The 16,576-nt window shown below is 39.5% G+C and overlaps 1 protein-coding gene across 2 annotated transcripts in view; it reads right to left on the bottom strand.

The window, feature by feature from the left end:
- GAP43 (growth associated protein 43) overlaps positions 1 to 16,576 on the bottom strand; it is a 127,008-nt gene that overhangs the window by 36,046 nt on the left and 74,386 nt on the right. For both annotated transcript variants that reach the window (XM_045436942.1, XM_045436941.1), the window contains exon 2: positions 8,374 to 8,983. In XM_045436942.1, coding sequence (XP_045292898.1) covers positions 8,374 to 8,983 — 610 coding nt within the window. The remainder of the gene's footprint in view (positions 1 to 8,373; positions 8,984 to 16,576) is intronic.

The following is a 16,576-nucleotide window of genomic DNA, read 5'->3' as shown; positions in this document are numbered from 1 at the left end:
CTCCTCCCCTCACCCCTGACTTCTTGACGGTCTTAAGAGTGAAAACACATGTATGTAGTTTATTATTTTTCCAGATTTTCTCTGACAGCCTGAACTCACCGGCAGGCCTTCCCTACATGTCAGATCTGTGTGTGTGTGTGTATGTGTGTGTGCATGAGTGTACACACATGTGCTAGTGCGTTGGCAGAAGAGTATGCTACAGGCATAGATACAATGCTTAAGCATATCTAAGTTAAATCTTTCACCTTTTCATATCCCAAGGAGAATATTCTGGCAGGGCTATAAAAATGTTCATCCCCACTCTATCTGAGAAATGCACACATCCACCATGCACCAGCAAGAAGGGATCACTTTAGGTGAATGGTTTCTGGTTTCTATTACAAAATCCAAACTATTCTACTACGTAATACTGGAAAAATATATTTAAAAAAAAAAAAGCTAACCTCAGGACTTACTTGACTATATAGACACTTCCAGGAAAGAATACTATACATGACTTACAAGAAAAGGCACCTAGCCTTCCTATGGTATTTTTTCCCCTTGAAGATATTTAGGAATGGTAGTCTCTATTCCAAATAGAATAGTATGAGATGATCAAACTGGAATGTTTTATCTTCTACATTCCTATAATTTGTGATCTGAGGATTGAAAATATGTGTGAGAACTGCTAAGTAATCACAACTAAGTTGTACGTCATCTAAACTGTTTTTTTCTTGGAATATATGATAGCCCAATTCTAACCACTTAGGCCTGTTAGCTAATTTCACTAATGGTGTAAGATCCAATTACTGTGATTGTAGAATACATAAAAGAATTGGAGGAAAGTTGTATTAGGCCCATCCATATAATTCTTATGTTTTAGTGACACTCTACAGACAAAATTTTTTAAATTATCAACCACAATTGCCTATCAGATGCAACCATTGCTGTACACAGGAAAGCCTTGGAAGGCTTTACATACTCTTGAAGTGGTTTTAATTATTTTAATAAATAAGATGGGTATCAAAATAAATAGTGAATTACGTCTAAGAAGACAGTGAAACTACTGACAGTAAATTATGGCCACGATAGCTGTAGTTTTCATCTCAGAGACAGAGTCAGCAGGGATATAAGCAAGAGTCTAACCATATCAGAAAACACCATTGTCAACTCCTCATTTTCGATCTCAAGTATAAGGTGGGTTAGAAAATTTCACTGAGTTTGTTTTGCAGTCTCCTGGGCCTCCAGTATAACCATAAGCTTTCTTAGATTTGACTCTTCCTGGATTCTTTGCCCCTCTTTTTAGAGCTGTTTATTACTGCTCTGTCCCCTCAACCCACTTGGCTAATAGTTTAGAAAATAAGGCCCTGCAGGAAATCAAGCATGGTTGAATAAGAGGTCATGTGCCCACACTTCAAAGATTCCTCTTTAGTCAATCATTGCATACTTGCCTTTGGGAGCTAAGAGGCAGAGAAAACCTAGTTGAGCAACACTTACTTTGTGGGTGTTGGAACTAAGCCCAGCGGGTAGAAGGGCTGGCCTGGAATCACAGCAGGACCTGAACACAAACCCAGGTCCCTTGATTTTAGGGCGTGTTTAGTCTATTATGCTGAAAATACAGAGCGTTGGCACCAGATACTTCCTATAAGATATTAGATCTATTAAAAACATGGATTCTATTCATCAGCCTTATGAAAAAAATTTATGGGCAATTCTTTTAAATAAGCCCAGAAATAAATTATTAGCTTAGAGAGCCAAGCTTTATTGCTGTGAGATCAGTAACTGGCTAACGCTATTTAGAAGGCAGAGATTCAAGTTTTCCTGATGATAGGTATTGATACGAGGTTCAGCACCTGATTCAGTCATTTTATTATGACGCAAAATTCACCCAGGACTAAGAGGGCTGGCAAAACTTATACATCCTTTCAAACCTCTCCCTCCTCTTTATGCATGTTGCAAAAACATCATCTTGGGGGATCTTTGAGGGCTCAGGTCCTGTAGCTTGAAGGAGCACCATTGGTTTCCTTCTTTCTTCCCTTTTATGTCTGGTTATAGAAAGCCTTCCTTTCTTTATTTAACGAAGCTATGATTGTGAGAAGGAAATAAGAGTAATGACCACTCAGTGCTTTCTAGTCCATTAGATTGAGTGCTCTGCTTTCTCTCCATGTTTAGCCAAATGGACTGAATGTGTAAGCCTTGGGGCTTTTAGTTCTGTCTCCTCCTCCTTTTAATCCTTCTGGGAATCTGTGTGCATGGGTATATGTGCAGACAAAAGAAAATATATTTGATGAATATACATTAGCATCTGAAAATATTCTGTATTTTAAGAAATACGGTTTCATTTTCAGCTCCAAATATAGTTTTACCACTTTAAAATTAGCAGAGTTACTTACATGCCTTTCTGGTTATTAGCTTTGTTTATGAGGCAATAGTAGCTATTTAATATGAGCTAATAAAATAGGTAATAGAATAGGTAAAAGCCTTCGTAGTATGAGTTTCTTGACTCTAAAGCATCTCTTATCTTTTGTCAGCTTACATTTTTTTTTAAATGAAGAGAGAGTGATGGCTCTTCAATCTATTAATCTCCATTAAGTTCTTTATATTATTTTAATCATAAATAGAAAGGTATCAGGGTCCTTTAGAAATGTACTTGCCAAAAGGGAGGAAAAAGATATAAATAAGAATTTTAAAAGATACTAATTTTGATAAGCCAAATTCAGAGTAGGGAATCACCTAGAACACATGAAATCGCTTCTGTCTGATTGAGATCTGAAAATTTCACTTTCCAATGTTCGGCTCTCCCAGCATATGAAATGGAGTTAGTAGCACTTCTGTCAAGAATAGTCAATTTTGACTGATCTTTATAGCTCTCTTGGGCCTAATAAAACAGTACTTGAAGGATTTTCACACTAGGAACCCAAGATTCAGAACTAGTTTACTATTCCCAATAATTTGGGCGGTGATGGAGCTGTGAGGGAATTATGATCAGGGAGTATGGTTAATTATTGGTTACTCATCTATAAAAGTAATCACTCATGATTCCTAGACAAGGGTCTATAGGTCTAATTATACAAATGAGAAGGCGGCTCTTAGATATCCCTCTCATCTTCGTTTCTTTCAGAATAATACTTGCAGGAGTGTCAGGGTTCAACACATGACCTCTGTAATCAGGCCGTCAGGGCTCAGCCCCTGGTTCAGCCACTTGCTGGCTGTTGACAACCATCAGGTGCTGCAATCTCTCTGAACTTCAAATTCCTCATCTGTAAAAGTACTTACACACAGAGTGTTTCTGATGGCTAAATGGGATAATCCACAGACAGCACTCAGCATATGGTCAGACACTTGATAAATCCTCATTAAGTGCTACCCATGATAAAAACTATGTATTTTAAATCTCGAAAAAAACCCTTAAAAACCAACTCTCCCAGACCCTCCTTTCAAAGATGAGCCAACTCAAGCCAGGCAAAAAGCAATGACTTGCCTAAAATCTAACAGCTGGTTAGTAGAAACATTGACATAGAACCCTGGTGTCCTTATCCCAGTCCAGCGTTCTTTCCTCCGCATTACCTTACTGGGCACACAGGATATAGGATGGCCCAGGAAAGTCCTGGTTGGGATTGCCCAACAATAATCAGAAAGTGGTTGCAAGTGCTAAGCGAAAGAGAAAATGCGGGAACTGAGATACAACAGCACCTTGAAAGAGATGTAAAGAACTCCAGGGCTAAAACTAAGGTGAGGATTTAGAGTTCTATCAGTTTGACCCCTTGGTTTGTCACTGAATGTGTCTGTGGGCAGAATATGCATTTACTTTGCCTCTATTCTCAGAATGTAAAAGCAGAAAGGAAAATATTACTGAACGCCAGTGGATTGCTGTCAAGAAAAGCCAATAAAAATGATTACTCTAGCAGTATAAAAATGCTCCATAAAAACTTAATAATCAACAGTTTTTAAGCAGGATGCCACTGAGTATCTGACGGAGTGCCCACGTTTTATAGACAACATTTATGGGCTTTCACAACCCAAATTTTCACTCTTTATGAGTTGTGTATAAATTTGGGACGTGGTTGAAACCACATCTCAAATCAGAACTGCTTATAAGGCGCCCTGCCAAGTAAGTGTAAATATCCTCTGGAAATCTCACATCTAACACAGAGCTTGGTGGATGAGGATCTGTCTTTTGGAGAGCTAAAAATATTATGGATGGTTACCCTGGGCCTTAGGAAAATTTTGTTTGGAGGAGCATAAAGAATTGCCCCAAATCCAGAAACACAGGCTGGGTATTTCATTTTCTTACACTTAATTATGATTCCAGAAACTATAACTTTTGCATCCATTATTTTTGCTAACAGTTTGGCAATTGAGACACACATTACATAAAAACTTTTTTTATCATGCTTCAAACTGCACGAAGCACTGTCTCATTCATATTTTGCTCCACAGTGCCTTGCCATACCTTTGGCATGCTCCATACCTCTTGCAGAATCTAATGGAGTCGATATTATTACTGTGATTGTTTTCAACACCATTCTCTGAATTTCATCCCACACCCACTACTGGATCAGGACTCTTTAAGATCAGTGGCCATATGTACTCGTCTTTGTGATCCTAATGCCACACACAGTAAAAAGTTGATATAAATGGAAGAACAAAAAAAGAAAGAGGGAGAGGGGGAAGGAGGAAGGAAGCGAAAAAGGGAAGAAAAAAGAGGTAGTTAATTTTTCTGTTCAGACAAATAAAACTCCCCTGTTTCCAAGATCTTTATTGACGATCCCAGATAGAAAGAGGCAATGAGATTATGAAAATAAAATGCAGCCAAGCTCAACCTAAAGAAAACCTAGGGTAACTCAGAGTTACACCTGTTAGTAGTATCAGTCAAGTACCCTGTGGCAACCACCTAGTCAAGCTCTCTGATTTCCAGCCACCTGGATGGGTTACTCTGGTAGTGTTACATCACTGCATATGGCCACGTAGAAATCCTGGAGTCCCCTATTGGGGAAAGTCAATACGATATCATGGAGAAGAGACACAGCAAAATTCTTTCACTGAGAGCCCAATGAACACAGTGTGACATTGCTCAGCAGGAGACACCAAGAACATTATCATTAAAGGCAGCTTGAAAGTTCTCTCCTCATGGCTAAAGGGGAGCAGGGTCCTAGATATGGCTAAATACTCCTCCTCCTATAAAAGAATCATCATCAGAAAAGCACTGAAGTCTCTTGGTCATAGGCATATCAAGAGATGGGCAGGGAGAGTGGCAAAGCAGAGACAGGGAGATATAGTTGGGTGATTTAAAAAAAAAAAAAAAAAAAGGAAAGAAAAAAAAAAACCTAACCAACTCCAAAGGTTAATGTAAAGGGCATCCACCTGTAATAAACCCATAAATAGTAAAAGAAGTGAAACAACATATTTATAATTTACAAAGCATTTCCCTTTGTGTTAAAGCAGTGATGAGATTTCGTCCAAATTGTTTGACTCTCTTGCTGACAGAAATTATTGTCCTGAATTCTACTGAGTGACTTGTTCTGCCCCGAACCCCACTCCACCCTCTCTGCTTTTCTCTCTATACCCATCCAGACAGCCGTGGAATCCTACGGCAACCCAGGGTAGCCATCTGTTTCCAGACAGTGGAGCTCAATTGGAAATACTGTTATTTTAACCTGGATTAGAATGAAATCCAATGGGAGATAGAGGAAAACGTGGTACAGGGCTCCTGGGAATTGAGGCCTGCTATGCCGTGATAGATCTCCCTGTCACCTCTAGTTTCTGTGATTCTTGAGATTCACATATCTGGGTAATTTGTGCTTGTCACAAACAGCAGGCAAGGCTAATAGACACATCAGTCGGGATAGAAACTACAGGCAGCATTTCAGAATGTAACCAACATGACAATGCCTGCCCCAAACTCAGAAGCAGTGTAAAATAAAGTGTCCTTTGTGATTACTTTCAAGTACTTCATCCACAGTTTCAATTACCTTTCAATGTACATTTTAAACTCAGACTAATTGAGACATTTTTCAGTTGGAATTTGTAAAATTGAGGTTTTTGTTTGCTTACAAAAACCCAACACATTTTTAATCAAATTAAGTGAATAGAGTAAGCCAGGTTGCAGGAGGAATAAGAGTGAGTGAACAAATTATTATCTACAAATTAAATCTAGTCAATTTCATTCATTCATCCATCACTAGACATTTACTGAGCACGTACTAGATCAAATACTTTATTAATTCATTTGGAATCACCATAATGTGCAAAATAATGAAACCGAATTTCCTTAAAACTTTTAGACTTCTCATTGATTCAAGCAGTCCCTCTTTCTATTGATCCAAATCATGAGCACAAACCTAAAATCACATCACATCTTTGTTTATTCTCATAATGTTAGAAATTGCAACTTAAAAAATATGACTTCAGCAATGTCAAATATTTTGTTTTTAAAATCATGATTAATTTTTAAATTTACGAAAATAACATAATAGGTAGTGCGTCACACATAAAGTGATTTCCAGCCATCATATCTGAGACTATAACCTTAAACCTAAAGAAAAACAGTTAATTCTCTTAATTATAAGGAACAAACTGATGGTTATCAGAGGGGAGGTGAGTGGGGGGATGGGTGTAATAGGTGATGGGGATTAAGAAAATACCATAGTCCAGGTGGCTTATAAACAGCAGACATTTATTATTATCATGATGAGCACCAGGTGACGTATGGAATTGTTGAATCACTATATTGTACACCTGAAACTAACATAACACTATATGTTAACTGACTGCAATTACAATAAAAAACAAAACAAAACAAAACAAAAAACAACCAAAAAAGTAGTTAACGAGGTTTGTTCTGCTGAATAAATTAAAATCAACACACCATTCTTCATCATGTGCCTTACCTTTTCTAGGGAAATATCCCCATCTTCTTAACCACAAGGTCTGACCCCTGGGGCAGGTATGTAGTTAGAATAAAGATTGAAAATGAGTCACTGGTAAAAAGAGTTGTGTGATCTGTCTGGGGCTAGGGAATGCTAATAACAATAATAATTAATATAGTCTGGCTTCTTACAGAATTTAGGGGTTAAGGTGAAAGAAGTTGACTTGAAAATATCTAAAATAAACATCTGCCATATTGTAGTATCTAATTTTGTATCTAAAATGAATATCAAGGCAAATGTCCAATGATTACTTTCTCAATATAATGGTCAGATGCCAAAATATTTCCCTCTTGGAGGAGGTCCTTTCTCAAGGGCACAATGTGGTCCGGTCCAAATGTGGGTCCTTGGACACATCATGGGTTAAGTTCACAAAGTTTGAAAGAAGTAAACCCAAACTTTTAAACTGGCACAGAAGCAACTTTATCTTTAAAGTCTTTGAGGCTGAAAGGTATTCATGGGTCATATTAGGCTAGAGAAAAATCTTGGAGACTGTTGACCTCCCTCACGACTACAGATGGTTAGGGTGAGAGATGGGTCTAGTCTCCAGAGGTGAAGTTCTGTTAAATCGATCTTGCTCTGAGAATGCTCTACTCCCAACTCTGCACAGGCTTTTTGGGCCATAATAGTGAAAACACTCCAGCTTTCAAGTAAGAGCTCCAAACCAAAGAGAATCCAGTTCCTTTTTATAATCATAGTCAATCCTCAATTATTTATGCATATGGTAGAAAGTCGCATCTTCAATAATAAAATGATAATTTATGTTTGACTTCACAGCATGTTCTATATTTGGGGTTTTTCTTTTGTTTTTGGCAACGTCAACAGACTTATTTTCCTAATTAGTTTGACCCTGATTCAATGTTACAATTAACATTCTCTGAGCGTACACACACATACTCACACTACTCACCAATTGATGGTGGGGAGAATGCCCAGAAACATACTGTGGGATAGGCAAAGGTGGTCTGAGATTATGTTTTTGCTGCCAGCAATTCACAAACTAGATCATCTGGATCAATAGGGAGTTGGCTGTACTTATAACCAGGCACTTCCTAGAGCCAAATAATCACATTAGCTAATTCCCATCTATAAAATATATGTAGCCTCAGTAATTACTTACTAAACTAAGTGTATCCAGCACACAGAATCTTTTTTTTTAAACCAGGATTACCTAGTTTTACTATTTATGTCAGTGCAGTTAACAAGATAATTGCCACATCTCGCTAGTACCAGCAGCTACACAGACCTGCCAGCGTTCTCTCGCAGGCTTGGAGATACTTGGGAATGTAAGTGGCCAGACTTAGCTCGTAGTCCTGCCACTTTGGGGAATTAAGCACAGCTTCCCTTCATTTCTTGAAAACCCTTCTAGACTTTTCACCTCTCCCTCAATGACCCTGGTGGCCTGGCCTTTCCAATAGGCCCCCTCTGGCCCACCCAGCCATGGCGTGGGACCCTCGCAGTTGCTCACCTATCTTCTCCTCGGCTTGGCTGCTCTCCACAGCATCCGTTGGAGGCTGGGCTGTTGCCTTGGCAGCAGCATCCTCTGCAGCAGGGGTGGTGGCAGCAGCAGCAGCAGTGACAGCAGCAGGCACGTCGGCTTGTTTAGGCTCCTCCTTGGCTGGGGCGTCTTCGGCTTTGGAGGACGGCGAGTTGTCAGTGGAAGCTTTAGTGGCACTTTCTGTCTCAGCAGAGCCGGCCTTCTCCTCTGAGGGGACAGGAGCCTGGGGGGCTGCCTGCTCTGTGGCAGCATCAGGGGTGCCCTCCCCCTTCTTCTCCTCGGAAGGAGTTTCGCCTGCCTTGCCGGTTTCCTCAGGCTTGGGGCCGGAGGCAGGGGCCCCGTCAGTGGGAGTGGGACCTTCTCCCTCCTTCTTCTCCACACCGTCAGCAACAGGGGCTTCATCCTTCTCATTCCCTTCAGCCTCAGCAGCTTGGGCATCACCCTTCTTCTCTCCTTTGAGCTTTTTCCTTGTTATGTGTCCACGGAAGCTAGCCTGAATTTTGGTCGCGGCCTTATGAGCTTTATCTTCTGGTTTGATGCCATCTTGTTCGATCTTTTGGTCCTCATCATTTTTTTCAACCTTTGTGGAGAAAAGGGGGGTTTAAAAAAAAAACAAACAGAAGAGATGGAGTGATATTCTTTTCCTTCAAATCACAGCATTCAACAAATATTCATCAAATGATTTAGTTTCACTCAGGCTCCATAGTTGAAGTGAAGAGGTCAACAATACCCTGGAAATTCAAATCAAGCCTTTTTTCTCTCCATGATGGAGAATTAAGTAGAGAACACATTATCTGATGGGAAAACCAATGTCCTTTTGGCCTTCCAGAATCACTGGCATTATTTTATATGTATTTCTTTCCCCAGATCAATGTCTCTTCATTACCAAACTTAAACCAGCTTTTTAAAGATGTCCCTTGATAATTCAAATTACATTCATCCTAGGTTTTCATCAAAGAGCTGTGAAAGATACTGGTTTTTCAGAGTTCCGGAAAGGGGACTCTGTGAAAAACGTGATGGTTTAAAAAAATATCATGGATGAGCACTGGGTGTTGTATGGAAACCAATTTGACAATAAATTTCATTTTATATATATATATATATATATATATATATATATATATATATACACACACACATATCATGGAAAAGTCTATTTGTTTCCCCAAGATTTCAAGTCTGGTCAGGAAACCAGTAGGACTGAGGCAAAGAGTATCAGGTTTAGACAACAAATCCATCAGAGTTTAGTGCAAAATGCAGATGAGTTTCAGGGCTTTGAGGGATTTGTTCAGAATGTGACAACTCAGAATGCTGGTCACAAAATGATGTCTACTTTGACCTGTATGTGGTCTAATATCAATAGTCAAAACAGAGACCTTCAATATTTGAATACAGAAAATGGTCTTTTTTTTTTTTTTAGTGAAAAACAAAAAAAGAATGGAAAACACTGTTTCCACTTTTGAAAGAGTAGCATATATTCACTAAATCACAATTTCTTATTCCCAAAGCAATTTAAAACTAAAATTAGTTTGATATTATCATTAATAGAGTCATCCTGGTACTGAAGGCAAGAGACTAGAATACAAAAATGTTTTTTTACCATTTGGTTGTAACATTTATAGAATAAAACATGCTGCAAATAACTTTTTTTCCATAAGGAAATTAAATCATAAGATAGGCAAAAAAGGTATAGTCATGAAAAGAAATGTATAAGCAAGTACACAAAATTCTACATAGCTCCATTGCTCGCCATGGTGCCCTCATATGGTTAGATATAGTCTCCATTCATTTCTTCCTTTAACTTTTGAACATTTAACTTTTGTCCACTTTTGTGAACACTGTTCTAGGCAATGGGGAAATACAACAGTGAACAATGCAGCCAATGTCCTTCAAAAGACTACTAATAGAAGAGTGCTTATCATATACTACATCCTGTGTTTGGCCCCAATCTTGACTTTGGCCTGATCTTGGCCTCTACTCCAGTTTAGGAGGTAAGCCACAGCAGACCAACACAGGAGTATATTTTCTATCTGTCATACCAGCTCTGTCCCAGTGACCCAGATCTTGCTAATCATAATGTAGGTCTATTTGACATTCTTTGGACAGGCATATGGGCCTGTTGCTATGTAGGTTCATCAACATGCTAGTGGATGGTAGTTTTGAAAATTAACTACATGTGAGAGTAAAAGCAGGGCTAACAATTTTCCATTAAAATTTTTAAGACAAGTTCTTCTTCTTCCTCAGTTAACTGTGCATGTATCCACACAAAGAACAAAAGAGTGGATGAAAAGCACTTTGGAGAGCCCATTGGGCTCCCTCCCCCCAATGCCATGCTGCGACACTGTCCAGTTCTCTAAGGCACTACCACCTTCCCTCCATCCTGCTGCCCTTGATAACTCCTACTGGGATGCACACAGCACAATCTGGGGCACGGGAGCAGCTGTCCCTGCCAGGAACTCTTTGCTCAGAGATGGAAGCATAACCCTGTTAAATTAACAGTTGTGAATGGAGCACAGAGCCAAGATGTTGTTAATTTATTTTACTCTATCTTGAGTTTTCTGAATGAGGCACAGTCTTATATGATAGGACATCTGTACTTGGGCATTGATGCCAAGTGATCCTTTAATACAAATACTGCTTCTTGTGAAAGTAGACAAACCAATTATTTCAGAGTGGGCAGGTGTGCAGAAAAGACCCTCTGATGATTCAAAAAAGCTACAATTTTACAGCCTCCCTTTTCTCTTTAAGAACACAAAGCAAAGGGGATGAAACTTCTTTTAAAAATCTGGAAAACATAAAAATAAGAAAGCTGAGACTCTGCATGCTATAAAGAAAGAAACTTTACATGGATAAATCAAGGCTCCTCTGTACTCTCCCCCCCACCCCACCCATCTCGCTTTCTCTTTCTCCCCCTTTCTCTCTCTCTCTTCCAATTTTTCAGATTATCTGCCACTTTAACTTTCCAAATGATCAGGACTTAAGTTTCTATACATAGTATCTATGTTACAATATCTATTTAGAGGGCTCAGACTGGGCTTGAGTGCCAAGATTGTGGGACCAGCCTCAACTGAACAATCCAAGAGTATAAGGCACACAAGAGAAGAAGGGGTACTAGGAAGGGAGAGAATCATGTAAGACCAAAGTTAGGAGAGAGAGGTGAAGGCAATCTTGTAAGAGCTAGGCAAACAAATAGGCAGGTGTACCTAAAGAGATAATCAAAGTGTTCCATGGGCATGCAGCACATTCTGGAGAAACTGCTGGACCACTTAACATCATTAGAAATTTAGGGAAACTGGATTTTAGAGATTGGTTGAAAAAAGACAACTAATATATGTTTCAGATAGAGGGAAAGAGACAGATTGAGATGAAAGGAGAGGGGAATAAGGGAAGGGGAGGAAGGAAGGGAGGCAAGGGAAAAAAACGAGCCTAACATAAGGTCAGACTTAAATGACTGAATAGAAACATCCAAAGACAAAAATATTTTAAGTAAAAACTGGGTCTTATGCTAGACAGTGTTGGATTGTAAGTGTGCATATCCTTTTTTTTTTTTTTTTTGTACCTTTAATTGATTCTATTAATATGGCTTAAACTACAGGTTATTTTCTGGTAAAATTCCTTTCACAGTACTAGAGGTAATTGGACTAGGAGTACATTTTGGTGAGAGAGAAAACAAGAAGAGGAGGTTTCCCAAGACTGGCTACTGGGTAACCTAATGTGTCAAGCCACATAGACCTTTTCCTAATTGGAAATATAACTTACCTAAGACAAAGGCTATTTGAGCCCAGAGAAACCAGAGATCACTCAGTAAAAGCAGCACGGCTCCTTCAGTTTCTAAAAATGGTCCTGAGAAGTTAAGTGACTTGCCTAAATTTATAGAGTGATTAAGTCAGTGGCCCAGGTTATACTTGACTCAGGTCCTCTTTCCTCCCACCCAACCCCAAGTCCAATTTTATTGCATTAGTGACTTGCAATATCTTAGCCTTTCTTCTGGCAGATAATCCATAAAGCATCACGTCAACATTCTCATTCATTTATTCATTTAACAATACAGAGTGCCTATGCTAGGTACTATGGACACACTACTGAACAGATGGTACTGTATCTACCCACATAAGATTCTTTTTTTTTTTTTTAATTTTTTTACATTTATTTATTTTTAAGAGAGAGAGAGAGCACAAGTGGGGTAGGGTCAGAGAGAGAAGGAGACACAGAATCCGAGGCAGGCTCCAGGCTCCGAGCTGTCAGCACAGAGCCCAACGCGGGGCTCGAACTCACAAAACGTGAGATCATGACCTGAGCCAAGGTCGAACACTTAACCGACTGAGCCACCCAGGTGCCCCCATAAAATTCTTTTGTAAGTATGCTTTTGGGAGAGAAATAACCTCATGGTGCTTTAACAATCATTAATTTCCCAGGAATTCACAGTAGATGCCTGATCTTACGCCCATTTTGTAAAGAAGTTAGGCCAACAATCTATGTAGTGAGTTACAGGTGCAGAAAGTCTGGAAAAAGGGGATCTTGGTATTTAATAGCTAAAGAGTCAGTTCATAAGTCTCATCAAGATACATTTACTTTTAGGGTGCCTGGGTGGCTCAGTCAGTTAAGCGTCTGACTTCAGCTCAGGTCATGATCTCGTGGTTCATGAGTTTGAGCCCTGCATCGAGCCCTGCATCCAGCTCTGCATTGACAGCTCAGAGCCTGGAGCCTGCTTTGCATTCTGTGTCTCCCTCTCTCTCTCTTTGCCCCCTCCCTGCTTGTGCTCTCTCTCAAAAATAAACATTAAAAATTTTTTTCTAATTAAAATTCTTATGGGGCGCCTGGGTGGCGCAGTCGGTTAAGCGTCCGACTTCAGCCAGGTCACGATCTCGCGGTCCGTGAGTTCGAGCCCCGCGTCAGGCTCTGGGCTGATGGCTCAGAGCCTGGAGCCTGTTTCTGATTCTGTGTCTCCCTCTCTCTCTGCCCCTCCCCCGTTCATGCTCTGTCTCTCTCTGTCCTCCAAAAAAATAAATAAACGTTGAAAAAAAAAAAAAAGATTTACTTTTGGGATACCTGGCTGGCTTAGTTGGAAGAGCATGTGACTCTTGATCTCAGAGTCTTGAGTTCAAGCCCCACATTGGGTGTGGAGATTACTTAAATGTTTTTTTTAATTAAAAAAAAAATTACTTTTTCAGCTCAGTCCTATAACAAATAAGCTTTGGGCTGACCTCTGATGTTTTCTGAGATCATTTCAAAACTCTTTAATTTTTACATGGGATTGTTGCTATCTGTGAATTAACTGAGGAGGACATTCCAATGCAGTGCCTTACATGTAGGAAGAATCTCATTATAAGTTACAATCACTTTTTCAGGAATCTTCACTTCTATAGCTATTGTCTTTATTGACAAATTTGTTCGGGAGCTCTAAAGTCTTAAAGGAATCCAAAATATGTGAAATCTTTACTTTTCAACCAATGCTAAAACCTTGGATGAATACTGGTCTGAAAAAGATGGATACCACTTTGCTAACTTGTTAGAAACTAGTCAAATTTCTAAATGGATTAGATGAAAGGGGAATAATTTTCAATAGTATTTAAAAATCACAAGTAAGAAAGCCAAATATAAGATGTAGCTATTTAATATCCAACATTGTTGCTCTGGTTAATATTTTCCTTTCCTTCTGGGGAAGGGGGAGTGCATAACTTAGGAGCCATTCTAAGATGTCCAAACATTTGCATTAATTATGTTACAAAAAAACTTTAGGCAAAACTCTATGAATGCCTGACTTCCAGAACTAAAATAACATAATCTGTTCAACTGGGACACCACAATTCATTCAATGTTTTCCAATTATCATAGGACTGCCTCAACCTTCCAAACACAGAAAAACTTGGCCCTATATCTACTTCTGCCAGCCATAAATACTACTATTATAATATTTCAAATTTTCTCTTAAATAAGATTGAACTATAAATGCTTTTAAAAATTCATTGGTGTAACCAATTCTTCTAAGAACATCTTTAGTTAATCAAAATATTTTCTGATTGAGCAAAAGATATTTCTGAGAAGCAAAATTCAAGGACCAGAAATATCTTAAGTCACCCTTTCTTTCTCATACTATAGTTTTCATGCCTATCAGGATCTTATGCAATCCACAAAGGAACCAAAATAAAGTAGTGATGATATATATAATATTTGGCAGACATCTACTTATGGCTCACTCTAGTTTTATTAATAATTTATTGAGGTAAAATTCACATAGAAAATTTCACTCTATTTTTAAGCATAGTTTATTTTAAATATATTGATAGCATATACTTTAGAAAAAATGTCCAAGCATTAAAGGATGTCATACTGAAGCTTCTGTATTTCTTTAAACCCAGTCAAAGATCAGAAATTCAGGGACGCCTGGGTGGCTCAGTCGGTTAAGTGTCTGACTTTGGCTCAGGTCATGATCTCGTGGTTCACGAGTTCGAGCCCTGCGTCGGGCTCTGTGCTGACAGCTCAGAGCCTGGAGCCTGCTTCCGATTCTGTGTCTCCCTCTCTCTCTGACCCTCCCCCCATTCATGCTCTGTCTCTATCTCAAAAATAAATAAACATTAAAAAAAATTAAAAAAAAAAAAAAAAAGATCAGAAATTCAGTGAAATGCCCCTTATGGAGGAAAAAAAGGAGGATGCACCAACCTCCTCCAGTTCTGAACATAAAATGTCTTCGGGTTTCTTTCTGGGCAGTTATAAGGAAGAAAGTGTCGTTTTTAAAAGATGAATGGCGTGCCTGGGTGGCTCAGTCCATCAAGCCTCTGCTTCTTGATCTTGGCTCGGATCATGGTCTCGAGGTTCATGAGATTAAGCGCGGTATGGGGTTCAACATGTGGAGACTGCTTGGGACTCTTTCTGTTCCCTCTCTCTTTGCCCCTCCCCTGATCTCTCTCTCTCTCTGTCTCTCTCCCTCAAAATAAATAAACAAATGCAAAAATTAATAAAGGAAGGAGCGCCTGGGTGGCTCAGTTGGTTAGGCATCGGACTTCGGCTCAGGTCATGATCTCACAGCTCCTCAGTTCGAGCCCTGGGTTGGGCTCTGTGCGGACAGCTCAGAGCCTAGAGCCTGCTTCTCATTCTGTGTCTCCCTTTCTCTCTGCCCCTCCCCCGCTTGTGCTCTGTCTCTCAAAAATGAATAAATGTAAAAAAATAATAATAATAAAGGATGAATTGACACAGCTATGCTACACATGGTTCCCTCAACACTCAATCCGGTTTGAAGATCTAACTAAGGGTGTGGGTGGGGTGGAGCAATATGGAGGTGAAAGCAGTGAAACTGTGCTTTTGCCAACAAGTGTCATCACATTTTAATTTCTTTTAACTTAAAAATTTTTATTTTTTTGAGAGAGAGAGCACATGCATGAACAGGGGAGGGGCAGAGAGAGGAAGAGAGAAAAAGTCTTGAACAAGCTCCACGCCCTGCATAGAGCCAGAGGCAGGGCTCAATCTCAGGACCCTGAGATGATGACTGGAGCCAAAATCAAGAGTCGAATGATTAACTGACTGAACCACCCAGGTGCCCCTGACATCACACTTTTAAACTCTGATTTTCAGTCCAGTACAAAATCCTTTTTTAGTTCCTGGTCAGGTGGGAGCACAGAAAATATATAATGACCAAGGTCATCTCCAGGGGAATGTGGAACATTGAGTGATTTTGCAAAGCCTGGAAGAGTGGTAGTGAGGCAACTGTCTTTCTCCCTTCAAGTAAACGATGCAGCATATTGCTGCAACTTCAGAGTTATACTAAACGAATAAGCGATGAATCATGGGAATCTACCCCCAAAACCAAGAGCACACGGTACACACTGTACGTTAGCCAACTGGACAATAAATTACATTAAAAGAAGAAGAAGAAGAAGAAGAAGAAGAAGAAGAAGAAGAAGAAGAGGAAGAGGAAGGGGAAGGGGAAGGGGAAGGGGAAGGGGAAGGGGAAAGACATGTCCATTGGTTGACAGACTACATAAGAAAACCAAATATCCCATTTTGGAAACTGGAATAGTAATGTTAACTTTTCAGATAAGAGCTGGTTATCAAAATATGGGTCTTTAGCCCACTTTCATATACTATTTATTTAACATGTACAGCCCACCTGCTTCCAAAAGAATACAAGGTGGCATATGTATCCTAGTGGAAGAGGACACAGTTTCCTTTCAAAAGA

Source organism: Leopardus geoffroyi, chromosome C2, assembly GCF_018350155.1.
Source record: "Leopardus geoffroyi isolate Oge1 chromosome C2, O.geoffroyi_Oge1_pat1.0, whole genome shotgun sequence".
Taxonomy (NCBI): Eukaryota; Metazoa; Chordata; class Mammalia; order Carnivora; family Felidae; genus Leopardus; species Leopardus geoffroyi.
This window is presented reverse-complemented; position numbering and strand designations above follow the sequence as displayed.